A 20,235-nucleotide genomic window follows, 5' to 3' on the forward strand; every position below is an offset into this window, starting at 1 on the left:
CCTCCCTCAGTCTCCAACATGGTCATGCTCCATTTTCGCTGTTAATAAAAGCCTATCGCTCACTTCCAGTCTCCTAGAGTTATTGATAGTTCATCAGTCTAGGTGGAGCCGGGGTGGGGGGGAAGGACTATTTTGTTGTTGACTGCTATTTACTTTGCTAGTTACGTTTAGTTACACCAACTCAAGTTTGAATGCTACTTGATCATTTAGATCATTTGATCATTACTTTGCTATATTGCTTGTTTTAGTTTTCTTTATTGCTACAAGATTGTTTGCCTTTGCAGGTTTCTTATAAAGGATCACATGTGCTTTTTTGACTTTGAAAATTCGTTATTGTGGAAAGCACATCCTACAGCAACAGCCCTGGTTGCTCAGTCTCTGAGCAGTGTGGGTTTGCTTCATGTAACCGTTATAGTGGGTATAAAGGATGAGCTGGGCAAGGTTCAAAGAAGGCAGTGCTTCCTCATTGATGCACCATCAATAACTCTCGGAGTCGTGAGGCGAGATATAGGCTTTTATTGGCTAGAAGAAAGAACAAGCAGCAAATGACCACCACAGTACATCCTGGAGACTGAGGCCGGGACCATGTCTCCAATCGCCTTTATACCAGGGTCTGTGGGAGGAGCCACAGGAGCAGTCAGCGAGGGGGGGGAGGGAGGGCGTCTCCAGACAGGTATATGTAGTTCACCACACTCATACTCTGGGAAGCCGCCTTCCTCAACCAGTCAGCTGTGTGTTCACCCATCTCCAGCTGCAAACCCTTACCATTACACCGAGCCAACAACTACCTGTAAAAGGTAGAGTCATCGAGTCACACAGCATGGAAACAGGCCCTGCAGCCCAGAGTGATCAAGATGTCCATCCAAAGTAGTTCAGTACCATTGGTTGACACAATGAAGGGACATAGGTGGGGACTGGCCACCCCAACGTTAATTATGCAACTTCTACTATAGCGCCAGTGACCCGGGTTCAATTTCTTCGCTGTCTGTAAGGAGTTTGTACTTTCTCCCCATGACCGCATGGGTTCCCTCCGGGTGCTCCAGTTTTCTTCCACATTCCAAAGACATATGAGTAAGATGGTCACATAGGTGTAATTGAGTAGCACGGGGTTGTTGGGCCGTAAGGGCCTGTTTCCATGATATATCTCTGAATAAATAAAATAAAAGTAAACCATTTTGCATATTTCAACAGGATTGCACCCTTTTTTTTTTAACTGAGGTCCAATCTACCATGAATTGGACCAGGTATTTCCAAGGCCTTATGCAAGTAGATTGGGTTGTGTCAAGATGAGGCCTCCCTCCAGGAGAAGGAGCAGCACCTCATATTCCGTCTGGATAGCCTCCATCCTGATGGCATGAATATCAATTCCTCCTTGTGGTGAACAAATCTTTCCCCCACACCCCCCCCCCCACCCCCAACCATCCTCTAATCCCCACTCTGGCCTTTCACTTCTTCTCATCTGCCTACCACTTCCCCTTGGTGCCCTTCTCCTTCCCTTTCTCCTATGGTCCACTCTCCTCTCCTATCAGATTCTTAGTTCACCAGCCTGAGCTGCTGAGCTCCACCAGCATTTTATGTGTGTTGTGTATGATCGCACTCATTTTTTTAAAATTGAAGTCCAATCTCCCATGAATTGGACCAGGGACTTCCAAGGCCATATCTAAGTAAATAGGGTCAGTGTATCTTGGCTTGGGCTCGGTTGGTTAATAGGCTTGTTTCTATATCCTGTGACTCAATAATCAGTTACTCCAGACAAACTATTCTGAGTTGCATTCAAGATATTGTGCAGGCTACACAATGAAGGTGTTCCCACAGTACTTCGCAATACCCTGGGGATGTGAGAAATCAGAATAAATTACCAAGTACTACTTCTGATCTGCTGAGCTCAGCCTTTTTTTTATTCCTTGCTTCCCCCAGGATACACTGGATTATGTGAGATCCATAGGATTCATATTGGACTTCGGCCTCATAGATCCCGAATATGGCCCGGTTTTGGATGACGGATGGCCAACGTCAGCCAAAGGCACGGTGGGTGGTGTGTGGTACGAGTGTGTTATCATCTCAGGAGGTATGGCTTGCACAATTCGCTCACAAAGTTACTAAAACAGAGCTATTCAGTACTTATATCTTAATTGAAGACCCTCTCTCACACTTAACTCATGGGCACAAAGGTACAAAGCTGTCAATCAAACACAGAGCACACGTGCTACTATCTTACTAAATGGAATGGTTGCAAACGTATTTAAAATGTGGCTGCACAGGGCAGTCTGGTCCTAACGGTAAATATTGTAGTTATATTAATGGGTCAGTCTTAGCAGGCATAGATTAGTAATACCAGTGATAGCATTCTGGTCCTACCAAGGAAGCTAGAGAATTTGAAATCTTTTTTAAAAAGGCTAAGAATTATACAGAGTGGCCATATTATTCGGCACCACCTGTATCTAATGAAGTGACCACTTCATGTTCTTGGTCTTCTGCTGCTGTAGCTCATGTTATGCATTCGGAGAGGCTCTTTTGCACACTACTGTTGTAACACATGGTTATTTGTGTTACTGTCAGCTTGAACCAGTCTGGCCATTCTCCTCTGGCCTTTCTCATTTACAAGGCATTTTCACCCACAGAACAGCCCCTCGCTGGATTTTTTTTTTGGTTTTTTTTTGCACCATTCTCTGTAAACACTAGAGACTGGTGTGCATGAACATCCCAAGAGATTAACAGTTTCTGAGATACTCAAACCACACCGTATGGCATCAACAATCATTCCACAGTCAAAGTCACGTAGATCATATTGGTTCCCGATTCTGATGTTTGGTCTGAGCAACAACTGAACCTCTTGACCATGTCTGCATGCTTTTATGCATTGAGTTGCTGCCACATGGTTGGCTGATTAGATCTTTGCAATAATGAGCAGGTGTACCTAATAAAGTGGCCACTGATTGTATGTTTTTTTTGCTGCTCATTAGCAGATTGAACAGTTGGATTTATGCAAACCCTCAGCTAGTTCTCCCTGGGTTCCAGGGTTGTGCAGAAGAATTTAAATCTTGTTTTTGGTGAACCCAAAATTTTATTAACGTGGGGCAAACACGAGAGATAATCCATGATCACACATATTTTTGTATTACCATTAGAGAGCAGTGGCCAAATCATGCTCCCCTTGTGTGCCAAAAACCAACAAATTTCACGACATATGCCAGTGTAAGAGTCATAGTCATAGCACAGAGACAGGCTGTTCAGCCTATCTAATTCATACTCTATTAATCTGCCTAGTCCATCAACCTGCACTGGAAACGCAGCCCTCCATACCACTCCCATCCATGGAACCATCCAAACTTTCCCTAAGTGTTGAAATCATACCCAAATCCACCATTTCCACCAGCAGCTCATTGCACACTCTCACCACCCTCAGTGAAAATGTCTCCCCTTAAATTTCACCTTTCACCCTTAACTCTTGACCTGTAGTTCTAATCTCACCCAACCTCAGTGCTTGAATTTACCCTTTCTATTGTATTGTTGAGTGCCGTCGAGTCGTTGTTGACTCATGGCGACCCGATGGATAGTTTAGTTGTCATGGCAAGATACGGAAGTAGACTGCCAGGCCTTTCTTCCGCACAGATACTGCTGCTACCCAGGTTGGATTCGAACTCGGGACCGTCTGGCTCAAAGTCTAGAGCTGATGCCACTACACCACTGGCTGGACCACCCCATCTATACCCTGCATCATTTTGTATGCCAGTGATAATAAGCCTGATTCTGACCATTAATTAACCCTTAGAGATGGAAACCAACAGTCTGTGCCTCTCAGTGACACTCCCCCAGCAATGATATAGGTGATATTTAATAGCTTTCTGAAATGGTCTATTAAGCACATTGCTGGGAACGATGTGAAGAGAGATTGGATCATTTAGACTTGTGTACATTGGAGTTTAGACAATTGAGAGGGGACCTCATAGAAAGCTCCAAAATTCCATCAGGACTGTCTAGTTTAGATGCAGAAAGGATGTTCCTAATGGCTGGGAGTTCAGTACCAGAGGTTCACAGTGTGAGGGAGAAGTCAGTTAAGACAGAAATGGGAAGAAACATCATCCCAGAGAGAAATGAAGCTGTGGAACTCTCCAGCAAAGAAAACAATGGAAGTCAAATCACTGAATACAAGAGTTGGGTAGTTTCTAAGTGCAGGAGATGTAAGTAAGAGGCTAGGGTACACGACATTAAAAGTGGATCATCAGCTTTGCTAACATTGAAAGGAGAAGACTTGTGGGGCCAAAAGGCCTTCTCCTTCTCCTGTTTTTCTCAACTTTGTGCATATGATGGTTCTGGTAATAAGGGCTGGTAAGTTGAAAATTATGTGCATACTCAACTTTTAATATAAGTAATAAGCTTTTAATGAATAATTAATGTATTTCTAAAAATGAATTCATCGGCCCAGCAGGCAGTAAGTTGAAAGAGGATTCTATCTCTCTGGCATTTCTTTAGGGCAGTCACAGTTGTGCAGCTAAGCACAAACATCGGGCAGGTAATGCACTCTGTGAGGGGACTCGAGCTGGTTTAACGATAAACAGGAACCCACCATAAAATTCCCCAATGTGTCTGCATAAGGAGAGCTGGATTACGTGTCTTGGCACAAGGAGCTTGCGATGATTTCAGCCCTTGGCTGCTGTTCAAGACATGGCATCAGTCTTGTGGGAGATGCTTCACTCTACAACGCCTCTCTCCCCACAGTCCTCCATTCCTCCCCCAGCTAAACTGAACCAGTCTGCACCACACCCCAGATACCTGATGATAGTCTCTGATTCCAGAATGCAGCACATCTCATCAGCCTGGGCTGTTGTTCATCTTTCCAATTTCTCCACTCTTCCAATGGCTGAATTTAGGGATGATTCTGGCTGGTGTCACAAGTAACATCTACAGTCTGTGTGTTCTAATCACCCCCTGAGGACACGGTATTTATGGACACCCTATGGTGTGGCAAAATGCCATTTGGAAAATCCAAAGTCTCTTTGCAACTTGGGCTGAGTTAGCTGAACTTGTATAAAACACATGGATTTTTACAACACTTCAACACCACTGTATAATGGTTTAAAGTATTTTTTCTTCTTCTATGCACAGTAGCTTGTTAACCCTTTCTGCAGCTTCATCGTCCCAGAAATAGAGAGGCGTTGAACTGGTTAAACTGAGCTATTGGTCTTGGCATATTGGCCTGGGGTTCAGTACAAACCCCATGGGCAGACCTGAGAGTGTTATAATCACTCTCCCCTCATCCCATCTGCTTCTCCCCACCGCAAGCCAGAGGCCCAGTGTCCACGAGCTGGAGGCTTGATGCCAAGTCTGGAGGCCCAGAGGCAACCTGTCCTGGAGCTGGAGTCTGGCTTGTGTGTGTGAATCAGTGGTAGGCCCATGCAAGGGGCTTGCTTTGTTGTTATTGTTTTTCTTTTGTTTTGTTGCTGTAGTTGTACAGGTCCACAATCCCTTATCTGAAATCCTTGGAGCCAGTTGCATTTCCAAATTCAGAATCCCTCTTTATTGGTTCCGGGACCCCCTGTGGATACCAAAAAACAAGTATGCTCAAGTCCCTTATTTAACCTGTCTCAGTGTGGGTGGACTTTAGGACCCGGCGGAGCTCCAGACCTGCACACATCCTCCCATATACTTTAAATCATCTCTAGATTACTTATACTACTTAATACAATGTAAATGTTATATAAAGTAGTTGTTATACTGTATTGTTTAGGGAATAATGACAAGGAAAAAGTCTGTACATGCTCAAATGACGAGTGCTGGAGAGAGAACTTCCAGGTTTTCCCCATCCGCGCTCTTTTACAAGTACTATTACAGTTTATTTATAGAGTATTAGTATTGTGGCCATTATTGTGTATTATTATTGCTTATGTTGTTCTGCTGAACATTGTGGGCATCCTGTGTTGGCATCAGAATGTGTGGCCACACTTGTGGGATTACCTCCAGCACATCCCTAGGAGATGTTGTTAATGCAAACAACGCACCTCTTGGTATGTTTTGATGCATATTGACCGCTGCGTCACAACCTGGTATAGAAACACCAATTCCCTTGAATGGAAAATCCTGTAAAAAGTAGTGGTTACAGCCGGTCCATCACAGGTAAACCCCTCCCCACCTTCTACATGGAGTGTTGTCACAGGAAAGCAGCGTCCATCATCAGGGATCCCCAACACCCAGACCATGCTCTCTTCTCATTGCTGCCATCAGGAAGAATGCATTAGAGCCTCAGGACCCAAGCCACCAGGTTCAGGAACAGTTATTACCCCTCAAGTTCTTGAACCAGAAGGGATAACTTCACTCAATTTCACTCACCCCATCATTGAAATGTTCCCACTATTTATGGACTTTCTTTTCAAAGACTCTTCATCCCATGGTCTCAATATTTATTACTTAGTTATTATTATTACTGTTTTTGTGCTTGTAAAGTGTGTTGGCTTTTGCTCACTGGTTGAATGCCCATTGGTGTAGTCTTTCATTGGTTTTGTTATGGTTATTACTCTATTATGGATTTATTGAGTATGCCCGCAAGAAAATGAATCTTGGGGTTGTATGTGGTGATATGTACTTTGATAACAAATTTACTTTGAACTTTGAATGAACAGTATGCAGGGCAGGTGTTTTAATTTTATCTCGGTGATGAGAATAATAAATTAAACTAAGACTGGAGTGGCTAATTGTTTGATGTTGTTTCCAACACAGGTTGGCTTCTGGAGCGACTGTGGTGAGGATGAACACTGCGTGCCAGACCTGTCCCTACGAGCTCGTACTGACATCTATGGTAGCAGGTGGGTAGTCAGCCACAGCAGGAATCTATATCGTTTATCACAATTGTGAGCGAAATCCAGAAGTCCATATAAAAGATGAAAGTATCAGTTTAATTTGCTGTGTGTACATTGAAACATAGAGTGAAATGTGCCCTTTATGTCAACGACCAACACAGTCTCAAGGCCTAATGAGGGCAGCCCACAAGTGTCATCACACTTCCAGTGCCAGCGATGGATGCCCAACAACCCTCTAACCCTAACCCATTCATCTTTGGATTGTGGGAGGAAGCCGGAGCACGTAGGGGAAACCTACAGGGACACGGAAAGAACGCACAAACTCCCTACAATCAGCGGCGGAAATTGAACCTGGGCCCCTGGTGCTGTAATGCTAACTGCTTCACTATAGTGCAGTCTAGGACAAGGCAGATCTTCTTCCAATTTGCTCACCCACTGCCTCTGGACCTACTTTTATTGCAGTGTGAGCCCAGGCAACAAGGATGAGAAGGCTATTTTACTGGAGAAGAGCTTTACAGCATGGGCTGATACTGAGTTGGGCTGGTTCTGGACCCACTCTGGCACTCTGGTGAGGAGAGAGAGGTTGAAGGGAGACTGGCACTTTCACCCACACAACAGTGAGACTGTCCCAGAGTCTTGCTGTCTTTTAAAATTAGAACTGGATAAACCAAATTATAACCTCAGATGTCACTCAGGGAGGCAACTAGGAGGGAACTAGTGGTTAGGTAACGGTTCAGGGACAGGGGTTTGGGGGATTATAGATCAGGCCAGAGTCTAGTACCCTGTTCCGTGCTCAAAACCCAGCCAACCCTGAGGATGGATGTCTAGTTGGCTAGTGCTGTGGACAGAGACCAGCTACGATGACAGCTAGTGAACCTCCTCCCCACGTTGGCGGGTCCATGGAGGCTGAAGACATGAGTGTGAGAGATGTCCTGTCCTGGGAATAGAGGCCCATCTTTGAGTGAGTGGGTGGGTGGGTTGTAAGGAGAAAAAGGGATTATTTTGCTGTTGTAATTTTGTTGCTGCTGTTGTCGCTGTTACTTGTGCTGTTCTGTGAACATTGTGGGCATGCTCTGTTGGCACCGTAATGCATGGCAACCCTTGCAGGCTACCCCCAGCACATCCTTAGATTGTGTTGATTGTTAATGCAGAAAAGCATATTTCACTATATGTAACAGAGAAAGGTTGAACAAGTTAGGTCTTTATTCTTTGGAGCACAGAAGGTTGAGGAGGGACTTGATAGAGGTGTTTAAAATTATGAGGGGGATAGAGAGAGTTGACGTGGACTGGCTTTTTCCATTGAGAGTAGGGGAGATTCAAACAAGAGGACATGAGTTGAGAGTTGGGGGCAAAAGTTTAGGGGTAACATGAGGGGGAACTTCTTTACTCAGAGAGTGGTAGCTGTGTGGAACGAGCTTCCGGTAGAGGCAGGTTCGATATTGTCACTTAAAGTAAAATTGGATAGGTATATGGACAGGAAAGGAATGGAGGGTTATGGGCTGAGTGCAGGTGGGTGGGACTAGGTGAGAGTAAGCGTTCGGCACGGACTAGAAGGGCCGAGATGGCCTGTTTCCGTGCTGTAATTGTTATATGGTTATATGTTTCAATGTACAGTGTATATAGAGATAGGGTGCCTAAGACTTCTTGCACAGTTCTGTACTATTTTTATGTATTGCACTGTACTGCTGCCACAAAAAAAAAACAAATTTCATAACATATGTGAGCGATGATTAACCTGATTCTGATATAGGCATCTGTTGTGGACCGAGAGTGGGAAGCGGGCAGGGAGAGGGGAATCATGGTTGGGAAAAGGGGAGGGAGTGGGAAGCACCAGAGAGACATTCTGTAATAATCAATAAACCAATTGTTTGGAATCAAATGACCATGCTTGGTGTCTCAGGGCTGGGTGTGTCTGCACCCACACCACCCCCACCCCTGTCATTCTTTCTCTGTCACCTGTCCCACACCCCTCCACCCTCGCCATTCCCAACATCTTTTGCATCCGCCAGATTTACAAACCTGCTCTCCTCTCCTCAGAGCCCAACATTCTCCAGTGTCCCACACAGGCCCGAAGAGCTCATTACAAGTTCACTGTAACGTTTGGATAAGTACGTGGATGGGAGAGTTTGGAGATGTATGGTTCAGGTGCAGGTAGACAGGACTAGGCAGAAAATCAGTTCAGCATGGAACGAGTGGACTGTGCTGTAGTGCTCTATGCCTATGACTCTGTAACTTTGGAGTTTGAAACAATTTACCTGAGATTGGTTAAGAAGATGGTAAACACCAGTGAATCGACCTGCCTTCCAGCAACTCATGGCTTGGGTCTTTTGCAGCCAGTTTCCCTACACTATTCAGGACACGCGGCGGAGGTTGGTTGTGGACACCTGGCTGGAGAATAAGCGGGAGAATGCCTACAGCACCATCCTCAACATCACCTTCTCCAGGAACCTGCAATTTGCCAGCCTCACACAGAAGGTGAGTGGCCTCTCTACAACCTCGATAAGTCCCGTCAGCACCCTTCCTTGTGATAAACCACCCAACCACCTGCAGCTCTATAACCTTCACCTACTGACATAGCATACCACGATGATTAAACCATCAATGCAGCATTCCATATGTTATGTTCCTAAGCATGGAGCAATCAAAAACCGTAACAAAAATCCACAGGGCTTAAGTTCATGTACACAGTTCTCCTGGGCTGTTTTCACATTCCAGTACAAAGTCAGCTCAACCTTGAAGGATTAGGCTGTTTTCTTACAAAGAAGATGAAAGTTTGAAACCAGTTCCAGTAATTTGTACTCCTTTTTGGCCTATAATATAACTTGTTCTTTAAGCCACCTCAGTGTATCTGAAATCCCTACATACACTCCTCATACATTAACCCTTTCACAACCAGAATCATTCTTGTGAACCTCCTCCGGACCTTCTCTAATGCCAGCACATCTTTTAAGTAAGGGGCCCAGAACTGTTCACAATACTCCAAGCATGGTCTGACCAATGCCTTATAAAGCTTCTGCACCACATCCATGTTTTTATATTCTAGTCCTCACAAAATGAATGCTAACATCACATTTGCATTCCTTATCATTGACTCAACCTACAAGTTAACCTTTAGGGTGATCCGGCAGAAGGGCTCCCCTGTCCCTTTGCACCTCCGATTTTTGAATTTTCTTCCCATCTAGAAAACAGTCTGTGCTTTTATTCCTTATCCCAAAGTATATGGCTACACTACACTATGTTCCATCTGCCACTTCTTTGCCCATTCTCCTTCTGCAGACTCCCTGCTTCCTCAACGTTACCTGCCCCTCCACCTATATTCATAAAATCCACAAAGCCATCAATTCTATCATCCAAATCATTGACATATAACATGAAAGGCAGTGGCCCCAATGCCAACTGCTGCAGAACATCACTAGTCACCAGTAGCCAACCAGAAAAGGCTCACTTCATACCCACTTTGCCCCCTGCCAGTCAATTAATCTTCTATCCATGCCTGTAATACGATGTTCCCTTTTTTGTTGAGTAGCCTCACATGCAGCACCTTGTCGGAGGCCTTCTGAAAATCTAAGTAAGCAACATCCACTGACTCTTCTTTGTTTATCCTGCTTGTTATTTCCTCAAAGGATTCCAACAGGCAAGATTTCTCCTTAAGGAAACTATGCTGACTTTGGCCTATTTTATCATGTGTCTCCAAGTACCCCAAAACCTCTCCCTTAAAGGCACCAGATAAATAAGACCATCAGATATAGGAGCAGAATTAGGCCATTCAGCCCATCGAGTCTGCTCTGCCATTCAATCATGTCTGAATTATTAGCCCTCTCAACCCCATTCTCCTGCCTTCCCCCTGTAATCTTTGATGCCCTTACTAATCAAGAACCTATTAACCACCACTTCCAATATACCCAATAACTTGGCTTCCACAGATTCGCCACCCTCTAGCTAAAGAAATTCTGCCTCATCCAATCCTTATATCCTGAGGCTGTGCCCTTTGGTCCTGAACTCTTTCACTGTTGGAAGCATCCTTTCCACATTGATTCCATCAAGGACCCTCAAAATTTCTGAGGTTTCAATGAGATCACTCCTAATTGATCTAAACTCCAGTGAGTACAGAACCAGAGCCAACAAATGCTCCTCATTATGACCATTAACCCATAAGATGTAGGAGCAGAATAAGACCATTTGGTCCATCAAGTCTGCTCCTCCATTTCATCATGGCTGATCCATTTCCCTTTCAGCCCCAGTCTCCTGTCTTCTCCCCATAATCCTTCATGCCCTGAATAATCAAGGATCTTTCAACCTCAGCTTTAAATGTACCCAAAGATTTTGCCTCCACAACCTCTTGTGGCAACAAATTCCATAGATTCACCACTCTCTGACTAAAGAAATTCCTCCTCATCTCTGTTCTGAATGGACATCCCTCTATTTTGAGGTCCTCTGGTCTTCGGCTCCCCCACCAAAGGAAAAAGGTCCTCGACACATCCTCTCTGTCTGGGCCTTTCAACTTTTGATAGGTTTCATTCTTCTGAATTGCAGTGAGTACGGGCCCAGAGCCATCAATCAGTCCTCATATGGTAACCCTTTCTTCACCAGAATCATTCCTGTGAACCTCCTCTGACCTTCTCCAGTGTCAGCGCACCTTCTACATAAAAGCCCAAAACTGCTCACAATATTCCAAGTGAAGCCTCACCAGTACCTTCTTAATCCTCAAAGTTACTTCCTGGCTTTTGTATTCTGGTCCTCTCAAAGTAAATGCTAACATGCTAATGTATTAACCCTTTCATTGCTAGAATCGTCCTAGTGAACATCCTCTGGACCCTCTCCTTAAAACCATCATAAATTGAACAGTCCTGATGAAGACTCTCAGCCCAAAACTGTTTGTGATGACTGACCTGCTGAGTTCCTCCAGTATTTTTTGTGTGTTGCTCTGGATTTCCAGCATCTGCGGAATCTCTTGAGTTTATATAAATGGCAAGTTGTGGTTGGAGAGCTGCCACTGGAATTGTCCACAGCCCCTACCTCCTGCCCACCACAATCCCCTTCATCGACAAGAATATTTTCCTTTTAAATAGGTCAATTTTATAAGCACTGTAATTAAGTAGTGTTAAAATAACAGCCACGTACAATGAATCGTCATTATGAAACTACCCCTGCCAAAGTTGGGTAATGTGAAACTGTGCTCCGTGGATTGGGCTGAGAGGTTTTATGAAGTTGCTGATTACTTGGAAAGAATGCTGACTGTTGAACAGTCAGATGCAGCTGCTGCGTTGAGTGTCACGCTGCACACAGCCTGCATTGGGATAGCACATTGGACAGAAATATACTGAGGTGAAGGTTCAATTGTAGACCCATGTCAAGATGAATCTAGGTCCTGATGCAGGTCTCAACTGTCCCTTTTCTCCCACAGATGTTGTCTGACCTGCTGATTCCCCACATCGCACAGATTGTCACTCATTTAAAGTCCTTAAGGCCATGAGACATAGGAGCAGAATTCGGCCATTCAGCCCATCAAGTTTATTTCACCATTCCATTATGGCTGGTTTATATACCCTCTCAACCTTACTCACCTTTTCCTCCCCATAAATTTGACACCCTTACCAATCAAGAACCTATCAACTTTATGATTTCACTTCCACAGCTATCTGTGGCAATGAATTTACCAGCTTCCAGCTAAAGAAATTCCTCCTCATCTCTGTTCCAAAAGGATGTCTGAGTATTCTGAGGCTGTACTGTCTGGTCCTAGACTCCCCCACTATTAGAAACATTCTCTGCATGCCCCTTCCACAGGCCTCCCTCTGCAATGAGGCAATGCCTCACGTCCTATTTTACCTTTTCTTATTACAGGATGATTCGGACATGAAAATTGACTGCAACGTGTTGGAGAAATGGTACCACGGCAAAGTGTGCACGGTCGCTTACCCAGTGTTCAGGTCCCAGTCCAAGGTAAGAGGCTTATTCTATGGGCCAGGGTCACGTTCTCATTGGAGAACAGGGTGATGCAGCTGGCACATCCATTTCCCCCACAGCACCAGAGGCGCAGCTCCAATCCTGAGCCTGAGTGCTGTCGGTGTGCAGTCTGTACGTTACACACTGTGAGCACGTGCTGCTCTAGTTTCCTTCCACATCCTGAGATATACAGGCTGGTAACTTAACTGACCACTGTAAATTGACCCTGGTCGAGGATTGGGGGAGCTAGAAGGCTTTATCAAACTGTGGGGAGAATTAATTTTCAGGGCAGAAATGGCTGATACAAAAGGGTATATTTGTAAGGTGATTGGAGAAAAGTTCGTTCATTTGTTCTGTGCTGTGTTGCATGACATGGGCAATCATGGTCTTTCCATAACCATGATTGTTTTTGGCAAATTTTTCTATAGGAATGGTTTGCTATTGCCAACTTCTTGGCAGTGTCTTTACAAGGCAGGTGACCCCAGCCATTATGAATGCTCTTCAGAGATTGGCGTCAATTGTCAAGTAACCAGGGCCTGTGATGTGCACTAGCTGCACATATGACCATCCACTTCCTGCTCCCATGGGTTCACTTGACCCTGATCTGGGGGCTAAGCACGTGCTATACCTTGCCCGAGGGTGACCTGCAGGCTAGCGGAAGGAAGGAGTGCTTTAAACCTTCTTTGGTAAAGACATATCTCCATCCCACCATCAAAAGTATGTGGGGGGTGGGGGGATATTAGAGGGAAGTTCTTTACACAGAGAATGCCCTGCCAGTGCTGGTGGTAGAGGCAGATGCATTAGGGGGATTTAAGAAACTCGTAGATAGGCACATGGATGACAGAACAATGCAGAGCTCTGTATGAGGGAAGGGTTAGATTGATCTTACAGTAGGTTAAAAGATCAGCACAACATTGTGGGCCTAAGAGCCTCTACTGTGCTGTAGTGTTCTGTGTTCTAAAAGGGGCAATGTCAAATTATATAAGAAGACGTTCAAAGGTCAGCATGGTCTCAATGGGCTGAACAGCCTGTTTCAGTGCCATTTTTCTCTATCACTATAAAGGCTAGTACAAGCTGACGAGATATTAATTTCTCCCTTGTGGAAACCAGGAAAACCATCGTCAACTGTAGACACTGACCCAGAGCCCCACGGTGTCCTGGGAATTAATATCTTGGGTCTGGAAATAACTCTCTAGTATCCAATGGGAGCCTTAACACCTAAGTAACATTGGCAGTCTGTTAACAGTGACTCACTGATGGGTCAGGAGGGTATTAGGGAAAAAGAAGTCTCAAAAGATTTTGCAGATGCAGGAAGCAATTTCGGGAGAAGCAGAGGCTCAGATTGCTGGGTTTTAGTACCTGACGGCAGAAGAAACTGCAGGACGCTTGGGTATGTAATGGCAGGATCAGACAGTAACGACTGCTGGGGAAAGAGAGTTTGTGCACTCTGCCCAAGCTGACTGCCTGCTCTGCTTCCATGGTTACATGCATGACCTGATGACTCTGGAGAAAGAGCAGGTGATGTCCATGGGAACAATGGGGGATTTCTGGGAATGGCAGGCCCCTCAGGAGCTTGAGTGTATTATTGTATTTAGAGATATAGCATAGGCCCTTCCGCCTCTTGTAAATAGTAATAATTGTATTTTAACTTGAAACTGTACATAGTATGTTGTATGTAGTGTGAATATTGTATAGTGTATTATTGTGACATTGCAGTCTGCTGTTATTTTTTTATCACTGCAGTTTTGGTGTAATTGAGTGCCTCATTAAACCACTTCAGGAGGTCATTAAGAGTTTATTACACCACTGTGGGGCTGGAGTTATATGGAGACTACAGGCCTAAGGGAGGTGGCAAACACCTCCAATCCTCACAAGAATGATCTTGATGGCTTTTCACCACTACCCAGTCATCATGGCATCTGATCATTCAACTTCCCAGCAGTGTAGTGTGATTTGAGTTCTTGTCATTAAGTTGTACATAGGAGACTAATTAGAACATTTAGTCTGACGGATAACTCTAACCTTGAGGCCCTCCATTGGCCGGGATCGACCATGGATGTTACGTCACAGCTGTCTGTGATACACAAGCCAGGGCAGTACAATATGGAGAGCAAGCTGTTGCCCATGCAGAAGGCTTCCCCTCTCCACGCAGCGATGAATCCAAAGCAACGGCAGAGACAGACACGTGTTGGCAACTGCAGCATTGCAGGAGCTGCCGGTCGGCATTAAACTCAAAGAAGGACTCCAGCTCCAGATTTTTCCTGGGTGTTACTCCTGAAGCCTTCCCCTTGAGTGGGTAAAGCCGCAAGGCAGCGGAGGTTTGGGATCAGAGATTTCCTTCTCCTAGGTGAGTTGCCAACCACAGCCGACAAGCCCCGACTGCCTGGGGTGACTGGTTTTAAGATGCCAGTACCCCAGCTTTGCCTCTTCTCCTGTCAATAGAAATGGTTCCACTGGGCTTAGTAGCTAAGCTACATGTGAAGGGCAGGAGCTGGACTTGGTTGTCAGAGGCTATTTGAGATGCACGCCATTGGGAGCATTTAATAGATAGTGAGAGCTTATGCCCACTACCACCCCCGGCTGTAACAACCTTAAGGAACCAATTACATTTAGAGGTAACTCTACAGAGGTATATAAAATCATGAAGGACATAGATAGGGAGAATGCACACAGTCTTTTTTCTCCAGGAAATGGAAATCAAAAAACTAGAGGACATAGGGTTAAGAAGAAATAGTAAAGATTTAAGACCATAAGACATAACTGCAGAATTAGGCCATTCAGCCCATAGTGAATCTGCACCACCATTCCATCATGGCTGATTTATTATCCCTCTCAACCCTTATCTCCTGCTTTCTCCCTGTAACCTTTGACACCCTGACTCATTAAGAGCCTATCAACCTCCACTTTAAATGCACGCAATGACTTGGCCTCCACAGACATCTGTGGCCATGAATTCCACAGATTCACCACATTCTGGTGACAGAAACTCCTTCTCACCGAGGAGGTGACTTCTTTACAGAAAGGGTGGTTTGCACATGGAGCAACTTGCCAGAGAAAGCAGGTGAGGAGTTCAAAGTAAGATTTATGATCAAAGTACATTCCTATATTTAGATCAAAGTCAAAGTGCATATATCTCACTATATACTACCTTGAGATACATTTTCTTACAGGCATTTACAGGAAAATAAAGTAATTCAATAGAATTTACAAAAAAAACTATACATAAGCAAGGACTGTCAAATGACCAATGTACGAAACAAGCCAAATTGTGCAAATCAAAAATCAATACTGAGAACATAAGGTGGTGGGGTGTAGAAATACGTCTCTAACCAAGGAGGTGTAAGGTGCTCCTTCCCTCCTCTAGCCTGCGGGTTACCCTTGGGCAAGATGTAGCATCTACTTAGCCCCCTGAAAAGGGTCACGTGAAGCCATGGGAGCCAGGTGGTGGATGGTCGTATGAGCAGCCGGTACATATCACAAGTCCTGGTTATGTGACCACTGACACCAGGCAGACAATCTCTGAAGAGTATTGATAATGGCTGGGGGGGGGGGGGGGGGGTCACCCGTCTTGGCAAGACACTGCCCAGAAGAAGGAAATGCAAGCCACTTCTGCAGAAAAAATTGCCAGGAACAATCATGGTCAAAGACTATGATCGCCCACATCATACAACACAGCACTTAACAATATTAATTTGACAACACAATTCTGAACCGATCCCACAACCTACAGATTCACTTTCAGGGATTCTTTACAATTCATGTTCTCAGTCATCGTCATGATCTCTGAAAGTGAGTCTGTAGGTTGTAAAATCAGTGTTAAGTGAAGCTATCCTCTCTGGTTCAGGAGCCTGATGTTGTAGGGTAATAACTGTTCCTGAATCTGGTGTTGCAATATTGATATTTAAAGAACATTTAGATAAGTACAGGTGGAAAGTTCAGATGGATATGGACCAAATGGGAACAGCTGAGATGGGCATATTGGTTGGCACAGATGAGATGGACCGAAGGGCCTATACCTGTGCTGTGTTACTCTGTGACTCTACATTGTTAATCTAGTATGTTGGAACCCAGCTACCACACCATTGTTCACAGCACAAGTCGAAAGGATCAGCATCTGCAGAGTATGTAGATGCCATGGTAGCATTATGGTTAATGCAATGATATTACTGTTCAGGCTTTCCAGACAATTCCGGTACCATCTGTAAGGAGTTTGTACATTCTTTCCGTGAAGGCGCAGGAGAGAGATGCCAGAGGCAGTGTAGCATGGTGTCCATGCTCAGTTGGAGGCTGGCCTCTCCTATCAGTGCTACCCTCCAGTGTTTGAACAGTGGAATGACAGGCTGGATTGCAGTAGTTGCGCACTGCTGGGTATCTGTACAATCGACTTGCAGGACATGTCACTCAGGATCTTGGACTATATATGTGTTTGTTTTTTTGCTCACTATTTTGAATGTGTTGTGTACGTTTTGCACCTTGGTCCCAGAGAAACTCTGTTTCGTTCGGCTGTATTCATGCCTGGTTGAATGATAATTAAATTTGAATTTGATTCAGGTATCCTCAGGATTCTTGGTTTCCCAACCTAGTGTCCGTGGACTCCTCAGATAATGGTAGGGGTCCATGACATAAAAAAGGTGAGGAACCCCTGGGCTAGTGTTTAATAGATGGGTTGCTAGTTGGTGCAGTTGGTTAGATTGGAAGGGTCTACTTCGCACTGTATGACTAAATAAAGTAAAGCAGACCAGCTTAGATGAGCATCTTGGTTGGTGTGGATGAGATGGGCCAAAGGGCCTCTTTCAGTGATGGCATTATTCTGTGACTCCAATTTGTTAATCTAGGACACTGGCATCCAACCACAACATTGCTCTTCAAAGCCCAGGTTTAAAGGATCAGTGTCTGCACAATAAAAGGGACAGGAATGCAAAGGGGGGGGGGGAGAAAAAAGGAAAAGAGGATTTAAGTTGATTTAGTCTTGGTTATAAAGTTAACCTGCTGGAGATGATTAGGGTGCTACACACACAGGGATATACCAGACCTTTCCACTGTTCTTGGTCTGGGCCTACTCAGGAAAGACTAATTCTGCAGCATAAACAGAATCTTGCCTTTCGTTCTCTGGATTTAATTTCAAGTGATCAGGAGCTAAGAATGTAACTGCGTGGCAATGGGAGCAGTAACCAGTGCCAGAGTGCAAGTAGAAACCCTGGCTGCACCGGGCTGTTCTGGCTTCTACACCCTACAAACTTTATCTGTGTTGCTGACGCAGCCTCTGATCCTTTAAGTTAGTTATTCGATCCAATCTTTTCAAAAACAAAAAGAGATTAAATTATTTCTGGAAACCCTGGCAAGGGAAGATTTTTCAACCCTGTGAAGAATGCAGGGAGGTTGGACTTCAGTCTTTCCTGGGATATGGCTTCTTGCCGATAAGCCAAAACCCTGAGTTTGCAGCCAGTGGCCCCGGTGACAGGGCTGGTTCTCTGCGATCGGTCACCTCTGCGTTTTGGGCTGACGTTGTTTCTGATCTCCACAGGTGACTTTCCGTCTGGAGTTCGAGTTCAGCCGTTCCATCTTCCTGGACAATGTGGAACTAACTGTTACTGCCAGCAGGTAATAAACTGTTGTGTTCTCCTTCCCTTTCTTCAATGATTCACTCTCCTCTCCTCCTTCCAGAATCCTTCTTCAGCCCTTTACCTCTTCTTCCTATCATCTGCCAGCTTCTCACATCATTCATCACCCTTTCCCCTCACCTGATCTCGCCTATCACCTGCCAGCTTGTACTCGTTCCCCACCCCCCCCCCATCTTCTTATTCTGGGTTCTGGCCCCTTCTTCCTTCCTAGTCCTGATAAAGGGCCTCAGCCTAAAGCATTAACAGTTTATTCCCCTCCATAGATGCTTCCTGACATGCTGAGTTCCTCCCGCATTTTGTGTGTGGTGCTAAGAAGCGAGTTTGATTTAAACCTAGTAGTAATGATGATTTTAAAAGCGCCTCAGCCTTCTTGAAGTGCAAGCTGATGAATGATTTCTGCTAGTGTCCAATCAGGAATGGCAGCAGTTCTACAACCAGCATTCTCTGCCCACTGTCTTTCATTGGTGTTCCCAGTCACACACACAGTGCAAGTGGGAAGCATTCAGCACCTGGGCCTCTTGGAAGGTTTCCATCATTGCTCGAGCCCTCAAGTCCTCACCCCCTTCCTTCCACCCAAGGCTCCCTTGGCCTGTGCATCTCTACTGACTGTAGCTCAGTGTGCCACTCTACAGGCAAAGCTTTCACCACCATTGAGCACATCCACAAGGAGCACTACTGCAGGAAAGCAGCATCCATCATCAAAGATCCCCACCATCCAGGCCATGATTCCTTCTTGCTACCATCGGGGCCTCAGGCCCCACACCACCAGGTCTAGGTACAATTAATACCCTCGGCCGTCAGCCTCTTGAACCTGCGTGGATAACTTCACTCACCTCAACACTGAACTGATTCCACAACCTACGGACTCATTCTCAAGGTCTCTACAACTCATGTCCTCAGTATTGTTTTTTTATTATTTATTCCAAAATTTGTCTTCCTTTGCACATTTGGTGTTTGTCAGTCTTTACTTGCATATAGCTTTTTGTAAATTCCATTGTATTTCTTCATTTCCTGTAAATACCAACAAGAAAATAAATCTCAATTAGTATCTGGTGAGATACACATACTTTGATATGTGCAACCGCCTGCGACTCCAGGGGCTCTGGTTTCCTCCCCTAGAACAAAAACATACAGGTTTGTAGGTTAATCAGTCTGAATGAGCAGCACAGATACATTGTCCCGTATCTCTTAAAAAATATATATACGTACGTTGATAATAAATTTACTTTGACTTTGACACTTCCACCTTTGTGAAGGCTGGATATGGGATTGAGAACCGCTCTGGTGCAGTGTTGTGGGAGTGCTGTCTTGTTGGCGGTGCAGTGGCTTGTTGTTAAACAGAGGCCCTGTCTCCTATCTCGTGTCGTCCACTCCTTCGGATGGGACTAGGGGAGTGGCTCCTTGCTCGTGGCTCAATCAGCATCACTTAACCACCTCTGAACCTGCATTCCTCCTCCAGCAAAGTACCAGAGTTCTGTGCCCATGCTACTGGTGTAGTATCACTGTGGGAGCTTGCTATACAGATTGATAATCATGTTTCATGTTTCACAATGACAACAGCAATGACACTTCTTAAGCTGCTTCATTGGCTATGCTGTGTGTGTTAGATTAAGGTCTAAATTTCTATTTCAGTTATTTTTCTTGTAGTTCAAGTTTACATTCAAATTTATTGTCAATCATCCATACACATGCATACAGCTAAATGAAACTGCGCTCCTCTGGGACCAGGTGCAAAACACAGTACATATAATACATACATAAAATAATATTAACAGAATAAAAAAACTCTAGATGTACAAGTTGACGTAAAGTGCATGCGTGTTATGTAGTTAAATATACAACAGTATACTGCTACTAACGTTGCAATAACAATGTGT

The 20,235-nt window shown here is 44.8% G+C and overlaps 1 protein-coding gene across 1 annotated transcript in view; it reads left to right on the plus strand.

Moving 5' to 3' along the window:
• itga11a (integrin, alpha 11a) overlaps positions 1-20,235 on the plus strand; it is a 265,485-nt gene that overhangs the window by 208,975 nt on the left and 36,275 nt on the right. The window contains exons 18-22 of the mRNA XM_059952982.1: positions 1,918-2,028; positions 6,715-6,800; positions 9,128-9,269; positions 12,636-12,734; positions 18,262-18,338. Of these exons, the coding sequence (XP_059808965.1) occupies positions 1,918-2,028; positions 6,715-6,800; positions 9,128-9,269; positions 12,636-12,734; positions 18,262-18,338 (515 nt within the window). The remainder of the gene's footprint in view (positions 1-1,917; positions 2,029-6,714; positions 6,801-9,127; positions 9,270-12,635; positions 12,735-18,261; positions 18,339-20,235) is intronic.

This window comes from Hypanus sabinus, chromosome 28, assembly GCF_030144855.1.
Source record: "Hypanus sabinus isolate sHypSab1 chromosome 28, sHypSab1.hap1, whole genome shotgun sequence".
Classification (NCBI taxonomy): domain Eukaryota; kingdom Metazoa; phylum Chordata; class Chondrichthyes; order Myliobatiformes; family Dasyatidae; genus Hypanus; species Hypanus sabinus.